This window comes from Falco rusticolus, chromosome Z (assembly GCF_015220075.1).
Source record: "Falco rusticolus isolate bFalRus1 chromosome Z, bFalRus1.pri, whole genome shotgun sequence".
In the NCBI taxonomy this organism is placed as follows: Eukaryota; Metazoa; Chordata; class Aves; order Falconiformes; family Falconidae; genus Falco; species Falco rusticolus.
In genome coordinates, this window is record NC_051210.1 from 71,966,672 (window position 1) to 71,991,997 (window position 25,326).

Genomic DNA, 25,326 nt, shown 5'->3' on the forward strand with positions numbered 1-25,326 from the left:
AGCAAGTGCCCCGGGCCCCGGCGGGCCGTACCTGGGCCTCGGGGCGGCAGCGGCCTCGGCGGGGGTGCGTGGCACCCGCGTACACGATGAGGTGCCCGGGCCGGCCGGGCGCCGAGGGACCGCGGGGCTCCGGGCGCCTCAGGCGGGGCGAGGCCCCCGCCGTGTGTCAGCGCGGCCAACACCTGCGTGCTTCGAGCGCCGTGGCGACCCGCCGCGGGGGAACCGCTGTCCGGGCGGGCGCGGGGCTGCGAGGCCGCGACGGGCTCCGGGCCCCGGCGGGCTCCTGGCCGCGGCCGCGCGGCGGAGACACGCGGCGTGGGGCCGGGGAGGGGAGGCCGCCTCCAGCGGGACGGCCCTCCCCGCGGGCCGCCGGGGCTCACGCCCCACCTTTGCCGCCGTGGAGGGCGGAAGCCCCCGCTGGCGGCCTCTCCTCCCCTCCCCGCTGGCCCGGCCCGGTTCGCTCCAGCGCGTTAACCCCGGCGGGTCCGAGGCGGGGGCCCCCGGCGGCGGCTCCCTCCCCACCGCGCTCCGCTCCTCCGCCGGCAGAAACCAGACACCGGGACGGCCCCGCGCAGCCCCTCTGGGGAGCGGCGCCTGTGTCCGGGAGGCGCCGGGAGGCCGCTCCGCCGCTGCCCCGCCGCCCGGCCATGCGGCAGCCCGGCTAGGCGTCGGCGGTCGCGGCGCCCCGCTCGGCAGCTCCCCGCCCGCACCATGCCATGTGTCCCGCCGAGCCGGGCGGCACACGTCTCCTTCTGGCTGCTCGTCCTCCACGTCCAAGCGCCCAGCCTGGGCTGGGCCCCGCCGGCCGGCGGCCCCCTCTTCCCCGACGGGAGGCAAGGTCAGTGGCGGGGTGCGGGGAGCTCCCCGGGGCACGGCGTGAGGGGAGGGCGGCCGCCGCGGGTGGTCTCACGGCCGGCCGCGCCGCGGCTCCTCGGCGCTGCTCGGCCCGGTGAAGGCGGCGAGGCGCCGTGTGCCGACCCCGCTGTCCCCGCTCCGGCGTCGGCGCCGTGCCCGCGCCCCGGCGGGGTGCGAGTTGGCAGCGCTGCCCGCGGCCGGCGGCTCCGGGCCGCGGGGCTCGGCTCGGCGGGGGGGGCGGGGGGGCACGGCTCCGGCTGCGCCTTCCAGCTGCTCTTCGGAAGTCATGCAGTTGCGCTGTGTAGGTGAAGGTATTGCTAAATCTTGGGTTTCACTCGCCTTTCTCGTTAAGAGACATCTCTAAATACAGGAATCCTATTGCATTGCTGCACTGGAAAAGTTTACCGCCCTGATTGTTTTTTGTTTGCTTGTTTAAAACAAATTATCACTTCTGTACTGCAGCAGCACAAGCCACAGAAGGATGGGTGTTATCAGGGTATGAAACCCCCTGTGAGTTACTAAAATTCAGTGAGGATGGTAAGCTGAAAGCAGGGCTTCATCTGCAAGGAGTTGTCTCTTGAGGCGCTGCCCCAGGTGGATTAACTTCATTGCCCTGGCTGGTACCGGCTGCACGTCTCCCTGGGGGAGAGTAACTCGGGAATTTTATCCTGTTGCTTGTTTAAGTAAAACCAGAGAAGCCACTCCCAAGAGGGAGAAATTGTGGTTAGCTGGAAGACTCTGCCTGGTGGTAGAAGACCTGAAAACGTGGGAGAAAAATTTCTTTCCTGAAAACCTTCCAGGGGCAACAGTTAACAGCTGTTGGTACTGTCAGTGGAAGAGCTTGAGCACAGAGGAGAAGAATCTTCTGTGTCCCTCAGAGATGGTGGAAGGAAAAAGTGGTTAAACAAGCTGCCTGAAAAGTGAACAATTATCCTGAAGTTAGTTCCTGCTGGATTCATTTAAAGAGAATGCAAACAATCATTGCATTCCTGTGACTCTGCATGGGACAGAACAGAGATGGCTCTGTTAACATGTAGTAGCTGTTTAATTGTCAGGCATTTGGAAATGAATTCAGAATTAATTTAACTTTCTAGGCATGAAAAGCCTAGGTTTTTCCAAGAGTTTGCAAATAGCTTTGTGCAAAGGGACAGTTCAAAATTCGGCTAATTTTTTGCGACAGAAGATTGAATGCAGAGCTAAGTGTGAAGGACTAAAATTTGTATCTTGCATAGCTGAAGTGACTGTTAAGTGTTGTGCTCCCTCCACATCCACCACGAGTGTGGCAGATAGGACAGTTAAGGATGCCCATGCTGAACGTTGAAGGCCTGCTCGCTGCTTTGGGGCTTTGGAGCTCAGGGTGTTCCCTGGGTACAGAGCCTTTCTTTGGCTTGGGAAGGCAGTTCATCCAGAGATGAGCAACACTATTTCTTATCCCAAGGAATTATTTGAAAACAAGCCAGAGGGTCTGAGAGGCAGATATAGGTGAACTATTAAGATGGAGATGAAACAATGGCGAGTTATGATGTGTCACATCTTAAAGGAATTTTGTCAGAAAATGTGTTATCTGTTTAAAAGAAATTGTGCTTTTCCTGTCATGTGTGACAGACCGTGTGTTTCTCTTTATCCAAGTTTATTCACTTTGTGTACAGCCATTCTTAATATAGGCAGTTCTTTGCCACGTGTTGTGAGTTTGAATCCACAGAGGAGCAGCAGAACAGACAGCAGTGGCTTTGAATATTATCAGATGTTTTCAATGATGCAGAATTAGGAGAGTCTGCAAGGAAGGTTTCTCCAGCAACTTAAACAATTAGACTCTTCAGACAAGTGTGAAGGGCCTGGACCTTGCTTGTCCCATGTGCCCAGAAGGGCCTGTGTGAACACTGTGGTTGCAAGGCAAAGTACTGACTTGAATGTGTCCTGCTCAGTGTGATTTTCTGGTCTTGCACATGGCATCGATGGAAGTCAGCACACTCAGGCTGCAGTTGTAGAAAGACAGAACATTCTCTGAAGCTACACAGTTTGCCCAGGGAAGTCATCCCTTTCCTGGACTATAAATCCTGAGCAGTGCCCCTCAACAGGCAAGGCTTCCCTGGAGTGGAGAGTGTTCTAGGTGGTCAAGGGGGATGCTGTGACATGCCAGCCTCAAGGTTTGTCAGTGGGACTGCGATAGATTCCCTCCATGTAGTGTTTGTTGGCACTAAGTTTTATGGGTACCTGTGGTGTTTTAATATGAATTAATTATTACTTTAGGAAAGCTGAGTCAGTCAGTGTTGAAGAATACGTATTCTTCTGCAGTCTGGGTTGTGTGTATCAAGTTTTTCTGTTTGTTGCCTCTGCCATCTTAGTTGAGCGTTATTTTTTTTTCCTAGAAGGGTAGAAAGGTATCATCAGAGTTGTAGTGCTTGTCTTTGTTTTAGACTTTTCTCCAGCTAGAAAAGCCAAGCAGTATGTTAGATTTAATGCAGACCTCAGTAAATAATTCTTAGTAGGGTTGCCTTCACTAACCTCTACCCTACAGTCTAGACGACACTGATAGTGATTACTTGCAGAAATATCTTTAGCCTCATTTTGCTAAACTTCGTTGTGTGGTAATCTTATTCCCTCTGATCTTTTAAATATGCTTTAATACTATATATTTAATATACTTTGTAATAATTAATTTCTGCAGTTATATTATGGTATGTTATTAATGCAGCATAATTCTCCTCTCTAATGCCAGTGACTAGCATTCAGAAATCAGTATTTAAGGAGCAGGTGGAAGAAGTTAGACTTCTCTGCTTTGATAATCTTGTTGCCACTGGATGCTTAGGCATTATTTTCCCTTTTACTGGTTGTATTGTCTAATATGCTTTAACCTCTACACACTAATTACTGTAGTGATGAAATAAAAAACTTCCTTGAATAGCTTAAGTCCAAAACTGCAAGTCTTGGGTCTTGCATGGAGTTTAACAGTTAAGCCACAACAAATTAAGCTCAAGACATCAAGCAGAGGCAAACCTCATAGTGACAGCAAACGAGTAAGTTTCCTTCAGGCATTTAATTCAATTATTTCATGAGTTGTGCTGAAAACCATAGAAATGGGGGCCTGGTCTTGCAGTGTTCTCTTTGCTGGTGCCATATAGGGAGTGGGACTTTTCAGAAGTCTTATAATTCAGCTTCTGCAGGTAAGCCATATTTTTGGGTGTTTCCCCTGCCGCCTTTCTGCCTCTTTTTTGCTTCAGTCTGGAGCGTGAGGAAGGGGGGACCTCAAGTTTGATTTCTGCTGCTAAACTTCTGGCAGCTGCACCTTTTGTGCTATCTACAGGCTGTGTATGCTGCAGGTGTGAAAGTGTGGACTGAGTTTTCAGTGTCGCACTCCCTGTTGTACTTATGTGGACAAGGGCAGATGTTTCTCAGAACTTGTGCCAGGTGTTAGTTGCTGTGTTGTCGAGATCTGCCACTGTGGCAGGTGAGATCTAAAAGCCCACTGCTGCGGCTTGTCCTACAGAGGCACAAAGTCATGGCAGGCTGGTGGGAAGGCTTGTGTACAAAGAAATCAGTATGCATCAGTGTATGAGAATAAGCTTACTTCTGAAACAAAGGTGCTACCAAGGCAAGGCAAGATTTCTCACGTAGTTTTGTCTATGTGCTGGGAACTGAGAGTTTTGTGTTGTTTTGGCTTTTTTTGAATTGGGAGTGTTTCAGTGCACGTGTCTCAAGGGTCCAAAGAAGCAGGAGCAACTAATGAGGACAGAGTAGGTATGTTCCTTCCCAAAGGGGACAGATCCAGACACCTATCTGTCTGGGCTTGGCTTAGCCTGTGTGGCTTTGAAGGTGCAGGCAGTGGAGAGATAAGTGTCTCTAGAAGGATTGTTTTACCAGTCCTAGGGAGGAGTGAATCGTTTTGGAAGTACCTAGAGTAGGCTAATTGCTTGGTTAACCAGCTTAATTAATGAATGAAGTGTAATCACTTCATGTATAAGTGGCTGGGACTTTGGGAATGAAGAAAGCCCTGGGGAAAGAGGAGCTGGAACGACATGTGTTCTCACAATTTATTTTTGATGAAATATGTTCAGACTGTGACTTCCTGCGCTTAAGTCAAGTACGCCAGTGGAAGATCTGGCCCTTAGGGTAGGAGTACTTAGGGACTGTGTTTTATGTGGATTTATGTTATTTGCTTGGGGCTTTTGAGTTTTACACTAATTTAGAAAAAAATATTGAGAACAGGTGTTGTTTGTTCTGTATCATAGCAGACACAGGAATGCCAGTAACGCTTTCTTCCCCTGCTAGATCCTGACAAGTGATAAGATGTCCGATGTTATGCTGGTTGGAATCTCTTATACAAAAGGGCACAGTTACTTCATTCCCCTTTAAACCCTTCTTTAAAATTCCCTCCTATGCTGCAACATCTGCTAATGCTGATGCTACTGATGTGCTATTGCTGCAGCCTATAAAACCAGTTAGTAGTGTTCCCTTCACCCATCTGTATTTGTAAGGCTCTGTCTCCTGCTTCAGGTGGTCAGCTTTCTGGAAGTGTGAGGATGCTGGGGACTTAGAACAGGGAGGGTTCCCAGCTTTTGTCGGAGTGTGAAAGAATGTGTGTGTGACAGTCAATCTCTTATATGAATGGTGGCGAAATATTTGAAAAGAAGGATGTTTAACTTCTAAATTGTGTGTTATAACAGGAGAGTAGAAAGCCCAAATAAGGATTGTATTGTGGTCTGTGCACTGCCTGCCTTTGTGTCAGTAGGATGGTGTGGTGAATTGCAGTCACTTTTGAGTTTCCCTTTTAAATCATGCAAGATCTGAACAGACTAACACTCACCTTAGTTTTGCTTCTTTTTTTTTCCCCCTTCCCTACAGAGCAATTTATCAAGACCTTGCCAGAATACCATGTGGTTGATCCAGCAAGAGTAGATGCAAGCGGCCATTTTCTTTCTTTTAATTTACACCATCACATTTCAAACATGAGGAAGAGGGAAGATCTCAGCCAAAAGGAAAACATGATATATTATAAAATTAACCACAAGGAGAAGGATCTGTTTTTTAACTTGACTGTCCACGTGGGACTTCTTTCCCATAACTACATAGTAGAAAGGAGACATGGCAACTACACTAGTGCGAAGATTGCAGCTCGCCCAGGAGTTCCTTGCCACTTCATTGGCACAGTGTGGCAGCCAGGTTCCAGGAGTGGGACAGCAGCAATCAGCACTTGCAATGGCCTGGTAAGTGATGTGACCTTTACTGGGGTTCTGAGCTAATTTTGGTGTCATTAGAACTGAGCTACAGCACTGGTGTATGAATATGCCTGGTAAGGAACTGGATGATCTAACATGATGCCTTGCTGGCATAATGCTCTGAAATAATCAGTTTAGTACTGTGGGTGTCATTTCAATTTTTGGAAGAGAGAATCAGAAGGTCAGAAGTTGTTGTGGACACCCAGTTTTACTTCTTGCTAGATTTTCTGGTGGCCTGATCTTAACATCTCTATCATTCATACAGCTTGAAGCCATCCAAATATCCATAATTGCTTTGATCCCATTAGTAGCTGGCATGCCTTTGCTATGCATCTGGATATGAGCTTCTGGTTTAGTTTCCTCTAAAAGGAATGTATCTCAAGTGTACCAAAACTGCTCTGCAAATCAAACCAACTGATGGTAGTTTGGGAAAACTGGGAGATTAGCTTCAGAACTGCACTGCAACTTCAGAAATAATGGTGGGGGAGGTGCAGCCTTAGCCAGAGCTTTAAATTCAAAGTTGAACCACTTCTAGGCATCCCTCATTCAGAAGAGCACTTCTAAGGCTGAAGCCTGAAGTCTCACATTTCTCAATAGGCTGTGGTTCAGACTGAGACAAGGAGGTGGAAACCTTATTTTTGCTGTGCTTTGTTTTTTAGCACCACTGTAGCTTAGGTTTTTATTTCTAGAGGATAAGGCTGAACCTATCTTGTCAGGGAGAGAAAGGAGAGACAAACTGCCTGAATTTGAAGTGGATGCTGAGAGCTGGGCAGAATGGCACATGTAATCTACGAGAGGCAAAACACAAAGGGTTTGCAGAGTATACAGGCAGAGGTGATGAAACGTGTGCAGCATGCATGTGCTCTAGTGCCTCAGTTCTTCAGTGTTGGCACTCAATCATTTGTATGATAGTAATTGAAAGTGCATAGACCAGTGCACTGATGACTTTTGGTCAACGCATCTCAGGCTCATTTTTGAGCCTAAACTAAACACCAAGGTGAGTGTAAAGTACATCCTTTCCTTGCCAACTTGTCAATATCAAAGTGTGTGCCTTGCTATTGAGAAGTATGAAGCTTTCAGAAGCTTTGGAAGATTGGTATACAGAAGTGTCTTGGCAGTATATGAAAAGCAACATGAAGACAGCTGTGATGTAGATGAAATGGGAAGCTCTGGAATCTTACACAAGGGCCGATAACACTTCTGGCATATTGCCTGGAGAAACAAACTTGCTTGAGGTCAGGAGCTTCAGTCCCACAGGCATGAAGATCAGGGATTGTCTAAGTAATTCTTCCAGTGGGGACCAACTTATCCAAACTTCCTTGAAATGCGTTATGGTCATCAGGGTCAGTAAGGAAAAGGAGACATGATGATACAAGTAGTTCCTTTGGTTGATTTGTCTTGTGCTTTACCAGAATATCTTTGTTAGTTTTCATTAGGATGAGAACTTGAAAATGAGGTGCGAGACCTTAATTATGCCTCCTGAAGTATTTAGTCTGCAACAAGGATTAAAAAACCACAATTCAAATTACATTTTAAATTCAGCATGGTAATATCCTTAAAAGTGATCCTTTCATTTGAGTTACAAAGTTCTGGAGGTTTACTTTGATTTGGCGGTTTTCGAAACAATGTTTGCTAGAATACAGGCTTGGGGATTCTTTCTCTTTGACAAAACACTTGTATCAGGAAAGTACTGTCCTGGTTTGGTTTCTCTCCCACCCCAAAATGAAACTTTGAAAATACAGAATCATAAATTAGTTTAGGTTGAAAGTGACCTTTGGGGAAAACCATGATGTTTATCTTGTGATTATTTTTGAAGTTCAGAGGTCACTGCTCTGAAGAGTTTGCCATAAGAGTTGAGTCTCAATCTCTTTAATTCCTCAGCCACAAGCTGAGGAAGGGTGATTTACCTTGCCTTTCCCCTGGAAGTTTTCCGAAAGATCAAGTGTCATATGAAAACATTTATTAATGAATAGTTTTGCCAGCACTGAGAAATACAGTCTGGTTTTCAGGATAACAACCTGACTTTTCTGAAACTGTTTGTGATGGTCTGCTGTTTCCTGAGCTAATAGTAAATCGTTTCCATCCTGGAGATATCCAGTCTCTTGCTCTTCAGCACCTTACTATTTCTGCTTTTTACTTTTTTCTTTCTGGGATGTGTTGTGTTTCTCCATGAAAATAATTTTTCTGTTTATTCTTATGAATGAGGGAAGGGGAACTGAGAACAGATAACCACCATGGAATTAGAGCAACTTATTTGAGACACTAAAAACCTATCCCACGAGGAGAAATTTTAAGTTTGTTTACTGTAGGACAGTAATTCTAAACTACGTGATAAAAAGAGTTATATTAAATAGTGAATTGCACAGGATGAATTGATAAAGGGCTTGGGGCTGAGAGGGGTAGAAGAGGAAGATATCAGAACAGTGTGGTTGAAAGGTGCCAGCTTCCCAGCTTCATGCTTTGGCTTTGGCAGCAGTGGCTGCTGCACAGGTCCTCCTCACCTGTGACAGCCTGGGTCAGGACCCGTGTCTGAGTGTGTGCTTTGGCAGATGGGTCCCAATACAATTTAGCTCCTCATCCCACTTCGGCAAGCTGGCAGAGTACTGATGTGCTCAAGCCTCATAACCCAAGAGTTGGTAAGAACCAATGTCTTAGCCTTCACGTATGGGGAACGTGAATGTTAGTGATGTTCTTTTTCTGATGTCATTTTGGCTTGACAGCTCATTATAAAATGCTAAACAACTGTGGTTTGTTGTTTTGGGGGGGGTTTTGGGTTTGGTTTTTTTTTTGGTGGTCTTTAGTAAGCTAAGTGAGGCACCAGTTTACCATCCTAACAAGTGACAGGAAAGTGTCTGATCCCTAAACTGCTAATTTTTAGCTTTCTTAATAACAGGAGCTGGTAAACAAATTTTATAATACAGAAAAACACTGATGTGATTAAATAAATATGTTTTACTGGAATATCCCTTTTGTTGATATTTTTAGTGGAAAGTGGTTGAAATGTTATCTTGTAATTTTGTCCAACTGATTTGCAAGAATATGTCGTCATTTGTAATGCCATGCGTCACCTCCAAAAAAAAATTTTTTTTTTTTGACTGAAGTGAGATGAAACAAAATCTTAAAGATGCCTGTGGGAAGGGAATCCTAGTTTTAGTCCTCTTTCTGGAATGACGTCCTCTCATGCATTTGGGTCGTATTTGAAAGTTCCTGAATTTCCAGGATAATAGCAGCGTATAAGAACAAAAGAAAGGTGTGTGCTGTAGATTTGTGTTCTGTTGTAAAGATCACTCACACACAGCACTGGAAGTATAGAAAACCTAGAAATGGATTTCACTCTCCCTTGTGTTTTTACTTTGAATTATATGCCTGCTTCCATTGGCATTAAATGGGCATCACTCATGTAGCAAAGAGATGACTCTCGCTATTCATTTTCATTCATGACGTTCTTCAGAATCAAGTTTCTTCTGCATAAGTCAAGTGGATGGTGTTGAGATGTGGTTTTCAGAAAGGCACCTGTTTGACTAAATCATATTGATGAATGATTGAAAAAGTGACACCTTTAAAATGTGGGAAACAGCTTTTTGCCATCAGTGCTTCTCCAGGTTAACACTATGTTGCTTTTTTGGCTAGAATGTTATCATACTTAGGAGTGGCAGCATTTCCTTAGTTGTTTGGAAAACAACATACACTGATAACTTACAAATTTCATTTTTCCTATATATTTGTAAGTTCTCAAAATAGCCTGCAAGGGGAATAATAGTGACAGATTTGAGATTTCAGAATGGTGGGGACATTTTTGTTGTGTGACATTTATTCTTTTTTAAAAATGTAAACGTTACTATTATCAGAAATATATATGGAAACAAATGGCTAGATTTATAAAGGTATTTGGGCAGAATTGGATGAGAGGATAAAGAGGACAAAGTAGCAGAGATCTGGAGGAACTAAGCTGTGATTTCCAAATATATTTTTCTATAACACCTTATGATATCTTTGTTTCCCTTTCATGCTAAATAGGTCATGACCTTCTCAACAGGTTGAAGAACATGATATTGTAAGCTCTGTCTCTTCTTTGAGTCAGTTGTCTAATTGAGTCTTTTTCACTTCTGGGTCTTCTAAAATAATGCATGGATTAACAGGGGAACAGTGGTGGGCAGACCTTGCTGTTTATTTTGGGTCACAGAGGAGGAAACCCCAGAGAGGAAGTCACTACTGGAACACCAGAAACCGATCAAACTGTAGCACTTGGGAAGAGAGCAGGCATAAAAATCTATTAAATACAGGAAGGTTTCCAAGAGGAGGTAAAGGGGAGAAATAGTTTAATTTTTGTCTTGGTGGCGTTAATATTTGGATTTGTCTTGGCAGGCTGTGTAGGGCACACCTCTAATAATGCTTTATGTTTCTGCGGTGCCTTCCACAGAAGATTTATAATGAACTTTTCCAAGCACCAATGCCTTAATTCTCAGTTGTTTGTTAGTTCTGAGATCCCTTGTGTCACTGCAGTAGTGTCAGCTTGTCCCCTCAGTGGGACTGGCAAGATCCAAAGCTCAGTGAAGTTGAATGAATACCCTAGGTTTATGCACTGAGTCCTATAGGACTGGGAAGTGAATTTTTCTCTGATAGTCTATCCTCTTCATTAGGAACAAGGCCCTCTTTTATTCCTCAGTAACACAGACATTGTTTATAGTATTTTTAGATGACAGAGCATCATTAAGGCTTTGTTTCCTTGACACTTGTTTACAGTGTAGAGCTGTCAATCGGCAGTTGCTTCTGGTAATACTTTTATCTTCAAAGGCTATACAGGCATTGGCATGGAAATGACAGAAGAATGGAAGGACATTAGTACGGAAATTGAGAACACTTGTACCTGGTGACCTGCTGGGCCTGCATAGCACTGTGGACAGATGGTGCTTTGGCTGTCTCCAGCTGGTCAGAGGGTTGCCTCCATCCTCATGCTCATGGCCGTCTGCGTTTGAGAAGCGGTGGTGTTGTCTGCTGCCCAGGCAACAACAATGAAGTACAAAGCCATGAAGCACTGCTTATTTATTCCCCCTCCCGAAATCCAGCTACTACAGAACACCACCGTTTGTTAGCAGTGACGACATACACACCAAGCCTGGTAGCTGCTCTATACCCTGGCAATCTGTAGAAAACTCAATCAAGTCTGCTGCTGTGCCCAGGATTTTTGAAAGGCTTCCCCCACCTCCGTTCTCTCTGTGCTCAGCCACAGCCAGGGCAGCCCTCTGTGAACGCTTAATTGGTGGCTGTACGACCATCTCTCTTTACATGGTAGCTGGTGGGAGATGCTCTGGGTGGGACCTGTCTGGGCAGATCTGTGTCTCCCATGACCATGTGGCAAGTTTGTCACTGAAAAGCAGAATGGCGGCTGAAGGCTGCTTGGATGTAACTGTTCTCCTTATTGCAGGATATCACTATTATATGAAGCCTATGAATGAGCTCTGGTACGTACTTATGAAGTGTCACCTATATTCTTAAACTGGTCCACTTGGTGTAGCACAAAATCTGCCAGTGGCACTTTATCTGTTTCAGACTTGCTTCAGTTTTGGGGCATTCAGCATGGTCTGTTCTCCTGCGACATGCCCGGAAGCTTTTCTAGTTAGCATGAGATGCTTTTTCCGTGCCGACCCGCATGTTGTCATCTTATGATGTGTTCCAGGTTGGACAGTACGATGCAGGTACTGTAACAGTGCTTCAGTGGTAGTATGCCCTGTGAAAGCTGTCTAATGCTGCTGTTTAGACTTTCCTCTTCTATGGATGTGGAAGGCCTACGTCAGGATGCTGGGGTACTTGGTGTTTAGATGAGGTTTAGGGATAAAGGGATCTTTACTTGAAAAGAGTTCTATAATATTTTCTCCTAAAGTAATGGAAAAATAAAACAGATCACTAAGCTTATGATAGGGATGTTTATCTGCTTGTGTATCTCCTGTTTTATGAGGTTTGTTGGTTATTAAAAATTTGTTTTTTAATCTGTTGTTAAAGGTAGTTACCAGAGCTCTACAAAGCTGTCAAAACAAGTGACCATTGTCAGCAGCAAGTCTCAGTACTTCATTCCTATAGCTCAGAAAAACAACCATGTCTTTCTGTTCCCTTGTGGTATACCTGCAACTGATATCTCTTCAAATGGTAGTGTTTTTCAATTATTCTAAGTATGTGGCAGTGCAGATATACACTTAAGGAAGAGGGAGACAGAACCTTTTCTTCAGTTGCTCTTGTGACCACCTGAAACTGGATTCAGCACTGATCCCTGACATGGAATTGTACAGCCCCAGAATAGATTTGGACAAACATGCTCTTTTGGTGACTGTTACTTTTAAGATGTGAATCGGAGTGTCTTCATGTAGTGCTACCTCAAATGAATGAATTCCATTCTGAGAGCCAGGGTACTTGGAGACAAATACACAAGTTCTTCTTCAGGGGTCTCTTTCCCTTCACTCATCTCCCCTTGCTTCCTCTCAGAGTCTCTCACTTCTTTGCCAGTCCCCTGCCGTATAGTACTTGGTGTGTCCTCCTTGTCACTGGAATAATGGCAGATGGCCTTACCTGCCAGTTGTGTCTTACTTAGATGTTTGTGCCATCTCCACAGCAGCCTCTCATGGTTTGTCCACCTGGTGATAAATCTACTGGAACTGAAATGTAGGAATAAGGTGTTTAGAGAATGGCAGGCATGAAAGCAAGCTGCCAGCCTTTTCCTTGGGCATGGGAGTTGCTCCAACTTTGGATGTAGTGGAGCTTCCGAAGTCTAAATGTTGTGGTTTGGCTTCTTCTGGCATGTGTGAAGAAGGAAAGACCTGCTGAGTAACTCTGTTGTGTATCTGCTATGCATTTCTTCTCTTAGACAGTAGTATGGAAAATGCTGAGAGCAGAAGAATTTCCGGGGAAAGTAGATACAGTGTTCCCTATACATCTGTTCTGTGTCATGCTTGGTTTGCCTGTTTTCTCTATATAATAATAAATATCTCCTTGCTTGACTAGTGTTGCGTAGTTTTGGTGTGGGTTTTTTTTTTTTCTTTTGGAAGATGATCCAAAAATAGGGGGTATGGTGGTGCTTTTCTGTTTGTTTGGGTTTTTCCCCCAACAGATTCATCATTAAAACTTTGACTAGTATTTGCTGGGGTACTTTAACATCCATCCCTTTTCTTTGTGTTTGAACTTCAACTATCCATCTGCCAGCTCCCTTCCCCCAGTCTTTTGTCTGCAAAAATACTCTAATTGACAGGTCAAACGAATCTCATCAGTGATCTCAATACATGAGAATCTGGCTGTGTCTGTGGCTCCTGGTCTTGGCCTTGTCACCTTTAACCACTCTGAAGTTGTTAGCTCAGAAGCTGAGTATGGCTGGATTTTTTTATAACGCAGTTAGTACATTTCAGTGGAACAGTCATTAATAAGGTTTAGACAGTATGAACTAATTTGAATGGAGTACCTAAGATTAGAATGCTCCTTTAAAATAACTATTTTTTGAGAATATGAGACAGACACTTTTTCATATATTTTTAAGAAATCTTAGTCTTGTTTAAATCTGTACCTGCTTATTTGCTAATTACTTAGGAATATTGTTGGTGTACAGAGCTGTCAATCCTATTTGCAGTTTTCATGCATCTCTTTAATGAATCTTCTATGTATCTTTGTGTATATCTTTTTTCTGTTTTTTTCTGAAAGTCTTATGGTTTCATGACTGTTGTGTTTTTTATAAAAAGTGTTTACTGAGGGGAAACTGGCATTTTGACTTCAGTCTAAAAGTTCAGAACCCAGGAGTAAAAAAGTACACACAACATCTGTTTTTCCTTGATTCTTAATAATGTGGAGTTTGTAAGATGGTCTATTCTTTGTTTTTACTAGTCTCTTTGGAAGTTGTTGGCCAAATTCCGCCCAATCTGAAAGAGAAATGCAGATACCAAAGTCATTAAGTTCTTATAAATAAATCCCAGGTAAAGATGGTAACTTTTGATCAGTGAAATGATGGGTGAAGACGTGCAGGTTGACCAGTGGCACAGCACAACTGTAAGCTGTTGCTGAGCAGGGTGCAGTGCTGCCTGTGGCACAGCTGATGGTGAGGGGGTCAGGAGAGACTGGAGAAAATTACTGAGGAAATGGGGTACACGTGAGAAGCAAATCTGGAGGGAAACAAGGTTTGATATTTCTGCTGTTCATAGAACTTTTTTTTTTTCCTGTCTTTTTTTCTTCTTTTCTTTAATGTGTTTTCATTGTGCTGAAAGGAAAGGTCCAGCCTGGAAGTAAATGGAATTGTTTGCGCTGGTTGCCTATTAACAACATGCTGTACCTGCTGCCCATCATAGCATATGCTTTGTGTGTAATCATTAATAATGAGCAGAAGAGAGGGGAAGAACTGAAGCTTTCCTACATACTCAGTCAGTGATGCATGTAATGTGACATTAATAGGGACAAATCTTGCCAATTGCATGCCTTATTTTCTAGCTGTTCAAAAAAAGAAAATTACTAAGAAAAGCCGGTCTTGCTTCTGTTCTGAGGAGACATTGGCAGGATGTTGGGTGGTGAACAGCAATGGGTGATGTCAACAACAGACGCATGTAGTCTGGGTCTACTGTTTGCACTTACGAGGGTAGATGGGCTAGTGGTACTTTTACCGGCAGCTGTGTGAGCCTGGCTTCTGGCGCCAGCTGAAAACCAGCAGCCTGAAGATCAGGTCCTGCCTCTTCAGTTCTCTTTTTCTGTCAGAGAGGAGCAGCTGCAGTTCCTGAGCAGCGTCAGCATCAGGGCGCAGTTACATATACACACAGGCAAATCTATATAGCTGTCACAGCAGAACAGTTACAGTGGTTAAAGCTCTTGGTTTAATGCTGTGTGCTGGGAAGGCTTCTGTGTTGTTCTGCGTATTGGGTATTACCAAGGCATAACCAAATATATTGGGTCATTCCAGAAACTAGTGCTTAGTAGTGGACTTCCCCAATCCGTTTGTAAATTGCAACGGAATTTAAGTATTTAGTCATTTAGGCTGGGATATTTGTGCACTTTATATACACAACGGCTCCAGGATGTGCTCTGGAGAAAGGCTCATCTGAAATTGCAAACTTTAAAAATAAGTAGTCATTAAAAAAAAACCCTAGTTGGCTTAACAGTGGCTATGTATAAGCAAATTAATTCTACGTTCCAATTCTCATGGCAAACAGCAAGTCCCTCATAAACTGTTTAGGCTTGTAGATGCATGGAAATTGCAAGAGCAGATCTAAATCCATTGTAGCTGTAACTCACAGTAAAGGCTTCTGCAGACACTGTTTTTGATTTGAAGTTTTCTCTTGTTCATATTCCACTTTTTCCATTTTTAAATGTATATATTTAAAACAAAGACTATTCTAACTGCTGAGTCCAGACTGTAATATCTGTTTATTTGGATGCAGTGTTAACCCTGTTTCCTCATATGGAACAGTCATGGACCAAAATGGAGTCTGTGGATAGGGTAAATGTCTGTTTTATCTAGCATCCTCTGTCCAACAATGACTAAGTAACTATCTAGGGAGGAGTAAGAACAGTACAGTAGGACATCTTCCCTTTGTTCGTCCTTGCTTCTCTTTTCAACTCAGATCAAAGTTCTTAATATTGGTCTGTTTTCTTTGTTGAGGATCTATAGACGGATTAATCTTTCACATACTTTCTTGGTCTCCCCTGAGTCACTTGGTGCTAGAAACATGGATCTTTACTATGAATCATAACACTTCAAAATTGATTTAAATGCATCTTTTGTTTTTTCACTAGCTTTTTGTCAGCTTCATTTGATGCTTCCTGAAGCTATTGTCTTGGAGGAGACCGTGAACAGTCAAACACTGAGCACAGTGTTTGCGATGGTTTGCTCAGTGGCATAATATATTCTTCATTATTTTTTTGTTCCTTGGTCATTCTGAACACTTGAAACAGCTTTTTTGGACAGCTGTTAAGATAGGCTTGTTATATAGCTCCAAATTTTTTTTTCCCATGAAAATGGCAGCTTGCGTTCATGTTTCTGCACAGTGGCGGGTAGGTCAGAGCCCATCATTTTAATACGCAAAGGTTGGGATTATTTCTTTGCTGCCTTTTCCCCTTCACCATTACATGTTTTATCACTAATAAACAGTGAATTACATCTTTCTGCTTCTTGTCTGGCAGCTTAGGTTCGGGATTCAGTGGTGATCCTTTGTCCTTACTCTCCTGAATAACTTCTTATAGCTGTGTTATATCATGTATAACTGACTATAAACTAATTTTTAATCTAAAACGTAAACACAAGAAAAGTTACCATGAGGAAAAAATTCTTCATGTTCTTTTACAGTATTGTTTACATGGCCATAGCTCTGGAGCTTAATGGAAGGTAACACTTCAAGCAACTGTTTTTCTTCATTTTTGGTACCTGTGGTTTTAACCTTCATTTTCTATTCCCCCATATTTTCTCCAAGTTTGAGTTTATTAAATAGAAAAATCAGGGGTATGTGTGTATATATATATATAGGTAAATAGACCCAGTCAGGTCCACTGTCTTCATGATTAGATCAGATCAAGCAAATAGAGGAGTAGGTATTGGAGGACAAGGCATTGGGTTTTTTGGCAAAAAAACAATTGATACATAGTTTATTTTCTTTTTGCACTAGCCTCTCTGTTAAAAATTACCATGCTTCTGTGTTAGCAAGAGAAATATAAATAATGTGTATTACTGTAAATCTCCTTGATGGATACTTATGGAACTGGAATGACATTTTAGGTAGTATTTCACCCTTACCAAACTCCATTACATTCAGTTCATGTGTACCACTTTAGAAAAATGTCCCTGCCAAAAATTATACTATGAATAATTACTTCTAGTAATTTAAGATTAACTATACTTAATCTGGAGACTTTTATCACTCAACAAAACCCTTTTCTTGAAATGCTCACATACTAGAATTTCAACTAGAACTTCAGATAGATCCAAAACTAAATTTTAGTTCAGGATTTTGCTGCTCAGTATGTAATTTTGGATAACTTCCTAAAATGAAAGCCAGCAAACAGTTTTTTGGAATTACAGAAATTATTGGGGAAAAATTCCTCCTGGTTTGTTCATTATATTGTTTTATTTGATGTCAGTCTGCAAGTTTTTTTAAGGGGGCATGCTAATTGGCAGAAAAATCCTCAGCTTTATATTTCTGAAGGCCAGGTAGTTTAAAAATAAACCCCAAACAGTTGTTCCCATCTCAATAAATGTGTTTAATTAGTTCCTGATTAGGTGACTGTTACTTTAAGCATGGGGGCAGCTGAAGTAGAGGATTTTCTCTTGAGCTGTATTTCCATCAGTGCTGAATGACAGACATGATATTGTAGTGTACATGTGCAAATATTTATAGTGTCTTTGATGTTGCATAATTGTGTATGATTTGCATAGTGGTGGCAATCTAATGATTGCAAATAATTTTTGCAATCTGCAGGGGGTCAGATTTGTATTTGCAAGATTGGGAGACGAATGTTGTTATCTGGGAATGTTTATAGTTAGAAACTTCATCTTAAATTAAAAAAAACAACAATAAAGCATAAATTCAGGAAATCATGTGCTATTTTTTTTTTCTTCTGGTCCTTTAAGTGAAAGAAAACTGTGTCTGCACATTCTCTAGAAGTGTTGCTCTGTGGTACTTATGTATTTTAATAAACCAAAAATGGTCAGTTTTTCTACATCATGTCTACCATGTTTTCCTCCAGACCATCTAAGGTTAAAACTTGGTTTTAAAAGGTAGCATTTTCATTGTGCTGACAATACTGTCAGTGACTTAAAAAAGTTGTGTCTTGAGATATAAAATAATAATTGTGTATGGGGAAGTTGCATACTTGAGTGCGTTTAGATTAAAATTCAGCGTAGTGCTCTTGACTATAAAACAATTTCAGAACCACGACTGCTCTGACCCCCCACAACGCTGCCCACTTGCAGGCACTTAAATGAAGAAAGAGCTTGAGTAAGAGTACTTGCATACATGAATAGGAGAATAAGCTGTCACTGTCCTTCCCTGCTCTTTTGTGTATTGTTTCATGGCATGGAGCCTTTCTCGTTCTGGGCACGAATACACTACTGGGCTGTAAGTTCTGAAATTTGTGTAAAGGCCAGAGGGTTGAGCAAGGTCTGTAGGTATTGCACACCTGGTTTTGCGGTGCACTGATGTATAAGGGGGCTGCAAGAAGGCAGCTAAGTGTCTGAATCTGTTTGGGCAGCCATGTGGAGCAGCAAGGAGTTGTGATGCTCCCTGGCCCTCATGCTGGTGCTTGGTGCTGCAGCAATCCCAGGCATGAGAAGCATCAGACAGGAGGTGAGATTAGGCAGGGTGAAGGAGCTGCTGCTGTTGGTCCTGCATGCCAGGAAACACATGTTCTAAACACACCATGCTTCAGCCAGGAGAAGTGAGGAGGCATGGGTTGTTCTGGTGGTCTCCACCTCCATCTGAAGGTAATGTATTGTGTACCCCTTGCTGTGAACTGCAGTGGAGACTGACAGTTCAGGTGTTGTCATATATACCAGTATGACACTAAAAAAGTATTATTTGGTACGAGTAGGGCTGAGTCTTGCATCTCATGTGGGTGGGAAGAGTTTTTTTCATAAGGTGGATTTTTTACTACACCTTCTCTTTAGCAGAGTTGCCATATAAAGAAGCATTTCTAGCGGAGTGCAGTGTGCTGGTGAGTGGCTGACAGGCCAGCTGGGGTGTGGTGTAATGTAAAGCAGTATGTGGAATAAAACTGATGGACCCCAGCAGCCTGCCTCACAGAGGGCACACGAGGCGGAAAGCATTTGGAGGTCTTTCTGGGCTAAGTGTGTAGGTTTCCAACTACGGGTTCCTTCAGGAAAGGGAAAATGTAATGTCTCAGAGGAAAGCACTTCCAAACTTAATTCATATAATTAAGTGAACTGTGCTCACAGATGTTTGGAGTTGATGTCTTATGTGTAGTCCCTGTTTTACCTAGGCAATTAAAGTTGGCATAGTAGCCTCATGTCTTAGTCAATGACAGTGTACTCTAGTATCTTAAATGAAGTGTTGAATCATGAACGGAATAAAACTGCTCTTTGCAGCATCACTGATGTGTTTTTATTTTTTCATCCCTTGCCTGCTGTGCAGCATGGCATAATGTACCAGCTGCCAAAGTAGCACTGCCCTTGAGATTGCTGTATTTCATTTGTACTTTCCCACAGCTAAGTTTCTTTAGCCAACTTGGCTATTCCTGCAGTAGCTGTCAGCGAATACTTCTTTACTCTGTCGTCCTATTCTGACAAGGAAAATTATTTATTTATATCCTTAAATGTTTGTACAAACATTTATAAAGACATATTTTATTATTTACAAAAAAGGACACAATATTGTGTTTCTCAGTCTTTATTAATGCTTCTTTTTCACACTGGGACTGCCAGGGGTCCTTCTGCTAGGGTGAAAAACAATGTTGGGTGGCCATTTTAATCCAGTCTGGCCATTCCTGTGTCCTTATGGCATAAGGTGTGTAATGGGTTTTCACCAACCAGCAGGATGATTGATGAGAAGCTCAATATAACCTGGCAACATGCATTTGCAGCACAGAAAACCAAACGTATCCTGGGCTGCATCAAAAGCAGTATGGCCAGGAGGTCAAGGGAGGTGAGTCTTCCCCTCTACTCTGCTCTCCTGAGACTCCATCTGGAGTACTTTGAGCAACCTGGTGTGGTGGAAGGTGTCCCTGCCAGTGGCAGGGGGGCTTGGAACTAGATCTTTTAGGTCCCTTCCAACTCAAATGATTCTGTGATTCTATTCTTTTCGTTGTATCTATTTGTTGATATAGATGCCCTTCTCTAGAAGGTTGTTGTGCATGGTGTAGGAAACAAGAATTGGTTGCTGTTGCTGCCATGAGATGTAAGGATTTCTTTTAAAAATAAGTTCTTTTTGCCTTTGTTTTCCATATGAAATCTGGATGTCCTTTGTTGATCTTTGTCCTCAAAGAGCCTCATTCGATGTTAATCTGCGTTAAACAGTTGTTGGCATGTCTATGGATGACACCAAAGCATTTGAACTGCATTGCCTACACATTTTACAGCAGCTGTTGCTTTTTTCCTAATAACTTATAACCGAAGAGAGAAGCCATTTCTTCCCTCGACAGAGTTTTTACATCGTGTCAGTTCAGAGTGGCTCAGTAATTGCTGACAGTTTTTCCATGTATCTTTTTGCAATGTAGTTACAGGCTGGTAGCAGATACTTATCAAAAAATGGCAAGTGCATATAACCTCTTTTTGCATCAAAATGCACAGAGGAAGCTACTACTATTTCTTCAAAGTAGGACCCCAGTCCCAACAGCCAGAAAAAAGGGATAGATTAGAAAACTACAGGTTTTTCCTTACACAGAGAAATGCATGTTTCTTATTTTATTGCTAGCTAAGCTACAGGGACAACATGCCACTTGTTTATCCAGTTAAGTATTCTTTTTCAAATAAGCAAATGGGTTTCACTTGGCTTTGGAGAAGAGTTCAAAAATTTGAGAATAGTAGGAATTTAGCAGAGGGATGCCAAGGAGAATTATAAAGCTAAATGACCATTACTGCTCTCGTAGGAGGCAATCCAAACCTAAGGAGGGAATGAAACTGGAGAGCATAAATTAGCTACAACTGAGCACAAAGTCCCTGCTTGCAGTAGTAATCACTGTCTTCCAGGAAAATGGGTGGTGGTGTATTGAAAGAGTGTGATATTAAATATTAATATTAATTTAATAGTAATATAAATAATTAATATTAAATTGATTCCATATGTAATGCCATATCACTGTCTTCACTTATTTACATAGGCGAGGTTTTACACCATCGAATTTGTTATGTAGTGATGCTCTAAATTGCTCCGGTCATTAAAAAGGAGTATGATCTCCAATCCAGTTGTGTTACCTTTTTGGCCATGTTACTGCAACTGGGGCATGTCTTCCTCCAGCAAGATAGCAGAGCATCTTTTGGCGTGATCTCTTCATGTTGTGACTGTGAATGTTGCTTTATATGGTGCTTTTCCTTGTTACGCTGATTCTCATAACACTTCTCAAGAATTCTGTTCTGTAAAGAGCATGAATGATAATTAGATATATTAAAATGTAAACCAGCCGAGTTTTTTTGTTTGTGCTTCTTTATGGAAACTAGAGCTAGCCAAACCGAGTTGACTTTTTCATCCTTTGACGAATGTTCTGGGTTTCCCCACTACTAAGAATTTCTGTTCTTTGAACTATGAAGTTCCAACTAACACTTGTGTGGGAATTCATTATTCATCCAGATGCTACAGTATGAAGATGCAAGATGCAGAAGATGCAGAACACAGAGATGCAGTTATGTACAAAGTGTCTAAATGGATAAGTCTTGGGGGACTTAAAAGTCCAAGTCAGAAAAATGCGTGAGGCTTAATAGCTCAGACTTTCAAAGTGGATGAATTTTGATAGTGTAGGAATTTGTGAATTGTCAGTCTGCCACTGGCATTCCTGACTCTTAGCCCTCATACAGGCTATTTTTGTGACTTCGTTCCTATTTCTGTCCAAGTCAGGAGATCAGACTGATCTGATTTGAAAACAAAACAAAACCAAAAAATCAAAATAGAAAACCTCCACAAAGCCCTCAAAAACACCCTAAATGCCAACCAGTGTTCAGGGCCTCCTTTTTTTTTTCCCCCTTTTTTTTTTTTCCCTTTTTTTTTTTTTCTTCTTTTTTTTTTAACCTGGTGACAAGGTCCTTTAGGTGTTTAACCTGATCATGGCAGTAGATTGAACTGTTTATTTGTGTTAGATCTGTAGCAATGCCACAGAGAACTGAATAGTATTCTTCACTGTCATTTGTCCACTCTAGAATTAAATCAGGACATACATTTAGGTACTTGCATGGTACTGGTGAAGCACCACTTTGTTACTGACTGAGAGGAGTCATGTTAGGCATTTGGGAACTGCATTTCATCCTTTCTTCCCACCTAGCTGCATCCAGCTAAGAGGGCTAATGATAAATGTGTGGCTAGGTAGGTAGGTATGTATCCGCATGTAGCATTTACTCTCTAGTATTTGGCATAGATCAAGTGTAATGATGGCTCTGCATTTCAGAGCACTGTATTACTTGGGGTTACAAGTTGCAGGTCGGTGGTACCTGGCTTTCTTCTGTTCAGTGTCAAGACAAGAGCCATGCTCATTTCTGCTTTAGGCACTGCGGCACCTCCTGCCCATTAACCACAAAGGGAGTTGAACTTGGCTGACGTGGCTCATCCAAGTTGCTCATTGCTCTTCTGGATGTAATATCTGGCTGGTTACAGAATAGTTGTCTGATTTTTTTCTAATTTGTCAGTGGAAAAGAGGAAGCTGAATGCAAACTATTAGGGACAAAGGGGTAGTAATTGGTGGTTGCAGAGGTTTTCTGATGGTGGCAGGGTGTGTGTGTGTAACAGACCCCATTATAAACAGATAGTAGAAACCTCCTGGTGTGATGGAAACCTGCTTGCTGGGCTAGTGTCATTGTGGTGTGACAGATGTATCACAGGTCCTGGACAAGACACTTAACAACTTTTATTCTGGAGTACTAGAGAAAGAAGCCAATAACACTGTAAACACCACAGAAAAGATTTTAAGTAGGTCTACTGAATTTCCTGGCTTCATAAATTGAGAGAATATCAAGTGAGGGGAAATTATTGGGAGAAGTAAGACTGTTCACATTGTCCCTTAAGTCTCTGTTCTTGGGCTGCTTTGATTTAAATTTTTGGTTGATACTCATGGGACAAGAATAAGGAACATGTGATGAACTTTGCTCAGGATGCAAAGCTGAAGAGCATCATCAGTAGAGAGAACTGGAATGTTATATCACTAAAACAGATGTTAGGCTTGAAGTTGCAAAGGGAAAAATTGAAGTGTCATAGTCTGGAGCGTAAAGTTTGAAATTTAGCAAATAATAGGAATTTCCACTCTTAAAAGCATGTCTGTTTGGTTTGAAGTGTAAGACCAAGACTTGAATATGCTTACTTTATAGTTTGGGTTTTGTTTTTTTTTTATAGTTTATTAGTAACAGGATGTTACCTTGGAGAAAAAGAGAAAGAAAGAAGATCCTAGGATTGAGCAGTGATTAGAAAAATATGGGAAAATGTGGCTTAGGTTTTACTTTGAATAGAGCAGGCACTCACCACCCAGTTTGAAAAAGGCAGGGGAGGAATTAGTGGGAAATGTCATGTCTTATACTATTCTCTGGATGTCTGCATTTGGCAGTTCTGGGAAATGGGGGGGGCGGGGCGGGTAAGAGATGTTGGTCTGAGGCAGCTCTGCTTTTCTTAGGTGAGATTTAGTTTTCACAATGAAGAACTGGCAACTGGATCTGTTGATTTAGGGTTTCCCTTCACGTCCTGTTTCTAGCTGCCTTAGTACTGTTTTGGACACTCAGACTACAGTTGTTTATGAGGAATCACAGGCTCGTCTTGGAACAAGCAGGCTAACATTCTTGGGAAGACCTGGAAAACTATGAAAAAGTAAATAAGCTTTAAAACTGGAGCATAAGACATTAGGTAACTGTGGGAGATGATTATCTGGGGGTGGGATTTCAAGAAGTCGGGAGGTTTCCTTTTAGCACTGCTCTGAAATCTGATTGATAAACACCTTACCTCTTTCACAAGTGGACTTTGTTCACTTCAATCTCATCTTTCTTTTACGGAGATAAAGGCTAAAGTGAAGGTAATTCTCCAGGATACAGTGTGCCTGTATTTGGTATGAGTCCAGATAATGCAACTGATATAAATAAACTCAGCAGCTTTCCCAAGTATAACCCCCCAAATACCCAAATGACTTCTGAACCAAGTGAGATACCTAACATGAGCTAAATTAGCAAACTTGTGGATCATACAGGGAGACAGAGGAGAGGAGAAGGAGAGAAAGAACTTTAAGACAAGGGAGAAAAAAAAAAAAGTAGAGGGTGTTGTTTGTGCAGCTGATTGCAGAGAAAAGATTTTGGCAGCTATAAAGTTCAGTTGTCTGGGATCTGTTACATACAGAAGCTGAGGCAGCACAGTGTGTGTACACCTAAATGACAGGGAGCACAGCAATGTTTCTGTAGGGCTTGTGTCAGGGAGCGCTTTGCAGTGGTATGCATCGGGCACATCCACTTCTCAGTGGATTTTTTTGGGAACGTAGTTATTTAGGGAGACTGCAGCACAACTTTAGAAACGGCTGAAGACTTGTTAAAAGAACAGCAAAATGCCTGAAATGTGCCCTGCTTTTCAGGGATGTTGTGGCATAATTTTCTGGTCCTTTCAGTCAGGGGCAGCAGGGTGTTGGATGCCACAGCATTGCAGCTGTGGAGTCTGGCGTAGCATTAACCTCTTCCCTGCTGATTGTGGCAGAAAACACATTGTTCTAGGCAGAAAGCATATTTGCAAATGGGTTCTTTCAGGCTTTCCCATTTGCCTTCCTGTCTGTGGCATTCCTGTTCCCTAGTGTTAACTGTTTTTTTACTGATCACTACTGGTATACAGCAAGACAGAATGAAATGGATCCTGAAAATGGGGTTTGTGTGACTCTGCAGTCTGGACCTAATCAAATATCATCCTCTTCTCATCAGACTTTTGCCCACCATCTTTCCTTCAGGAGAACCAAGGATAGGTTACTGGAGGATCTAGTTCAGCAAAGCAGGAAAGAGCATCTCAGAATATTGGCCATGTGAAAGGTGCAGTGCCCACAACAGCAAGCATATTGGCATTTGGTGTAGTGAAAGGGGGGAGGCAAGCATGAGTTCTAGACAGGGTTTAGGATGGTTTTATAACCTCTTTCTTTCTTTGTTGTGTTCTGAGATGAACCTACCTATGCAAATGTATTTCATACCTGTCTGCTGTACATGGCCAACTCTGGAGAGCAGTGATTGTGTGCGATGCTCTGCCATGCTTGACGAAGCATGGGCTGATAAAAGCAATGTCTGTGAGCATCAACATTCTGGAGATGCTGAATGAGGCAACCTTCAGAAGGTTTTTTTACCTGCTCCTTACAATCGCATCTTCTTGGCTGTTTTTCATTTGAAAGAACAATTTCTGAACAGAGCAGTGAGGGTTGCTGGATCATTCAGGCAGGATGCACTAAAGAGCTTGATTTCAGCCGTAATTGTTTTTACAAATACCAAATAAGAAAAACGTTCTCTTAAAATTTTCCCTTTGCTTTGGTTCTACTGTACTTGGTATGGTATTTTGTATCCTTTAGCCATACCTTTGAATATTGATGTCTGAAGTAAATTAACATCTCTGTTATCACATAATTTTGTCGTAAGACCCCTTTTGTC

The 25,326-nt window shown here is 42.5% G+C and overlaps 1 protein-coding gene across 2 annotated transcripts in view; it reads left to right on the top strand.

Annotated features, from left to right (window-relative positions):
• Positions 1–321: 321 nt before the first annotated feature.
• Positions 322–25,326, top strand: part of ADAMTS12 (ADAM metallopeptidase with thrombospondin type 1 motif 12) — a 162,359-nt gene continuing 137,354 nt past the window's right edge. Inside the window, exons 1-2 of one of the 2 annotated variants that reach the window (XM_037374179.1) lie at positions 322–838; positions 5,698–6,059. In XM_037374179.1, coding sequence (XP_037230076.1) covers positions 712–838; positions 5,698–6,059 — 489 coding nt within the window. In that variant the 5' untranslated portion in view covers positions 322–711. The remainder of the gene's footprint in view (positions 839–5,697; positions 6,060–25,326) is intronic. The other variant, XM_037374178.1, reaches the window with a different exon arrangement.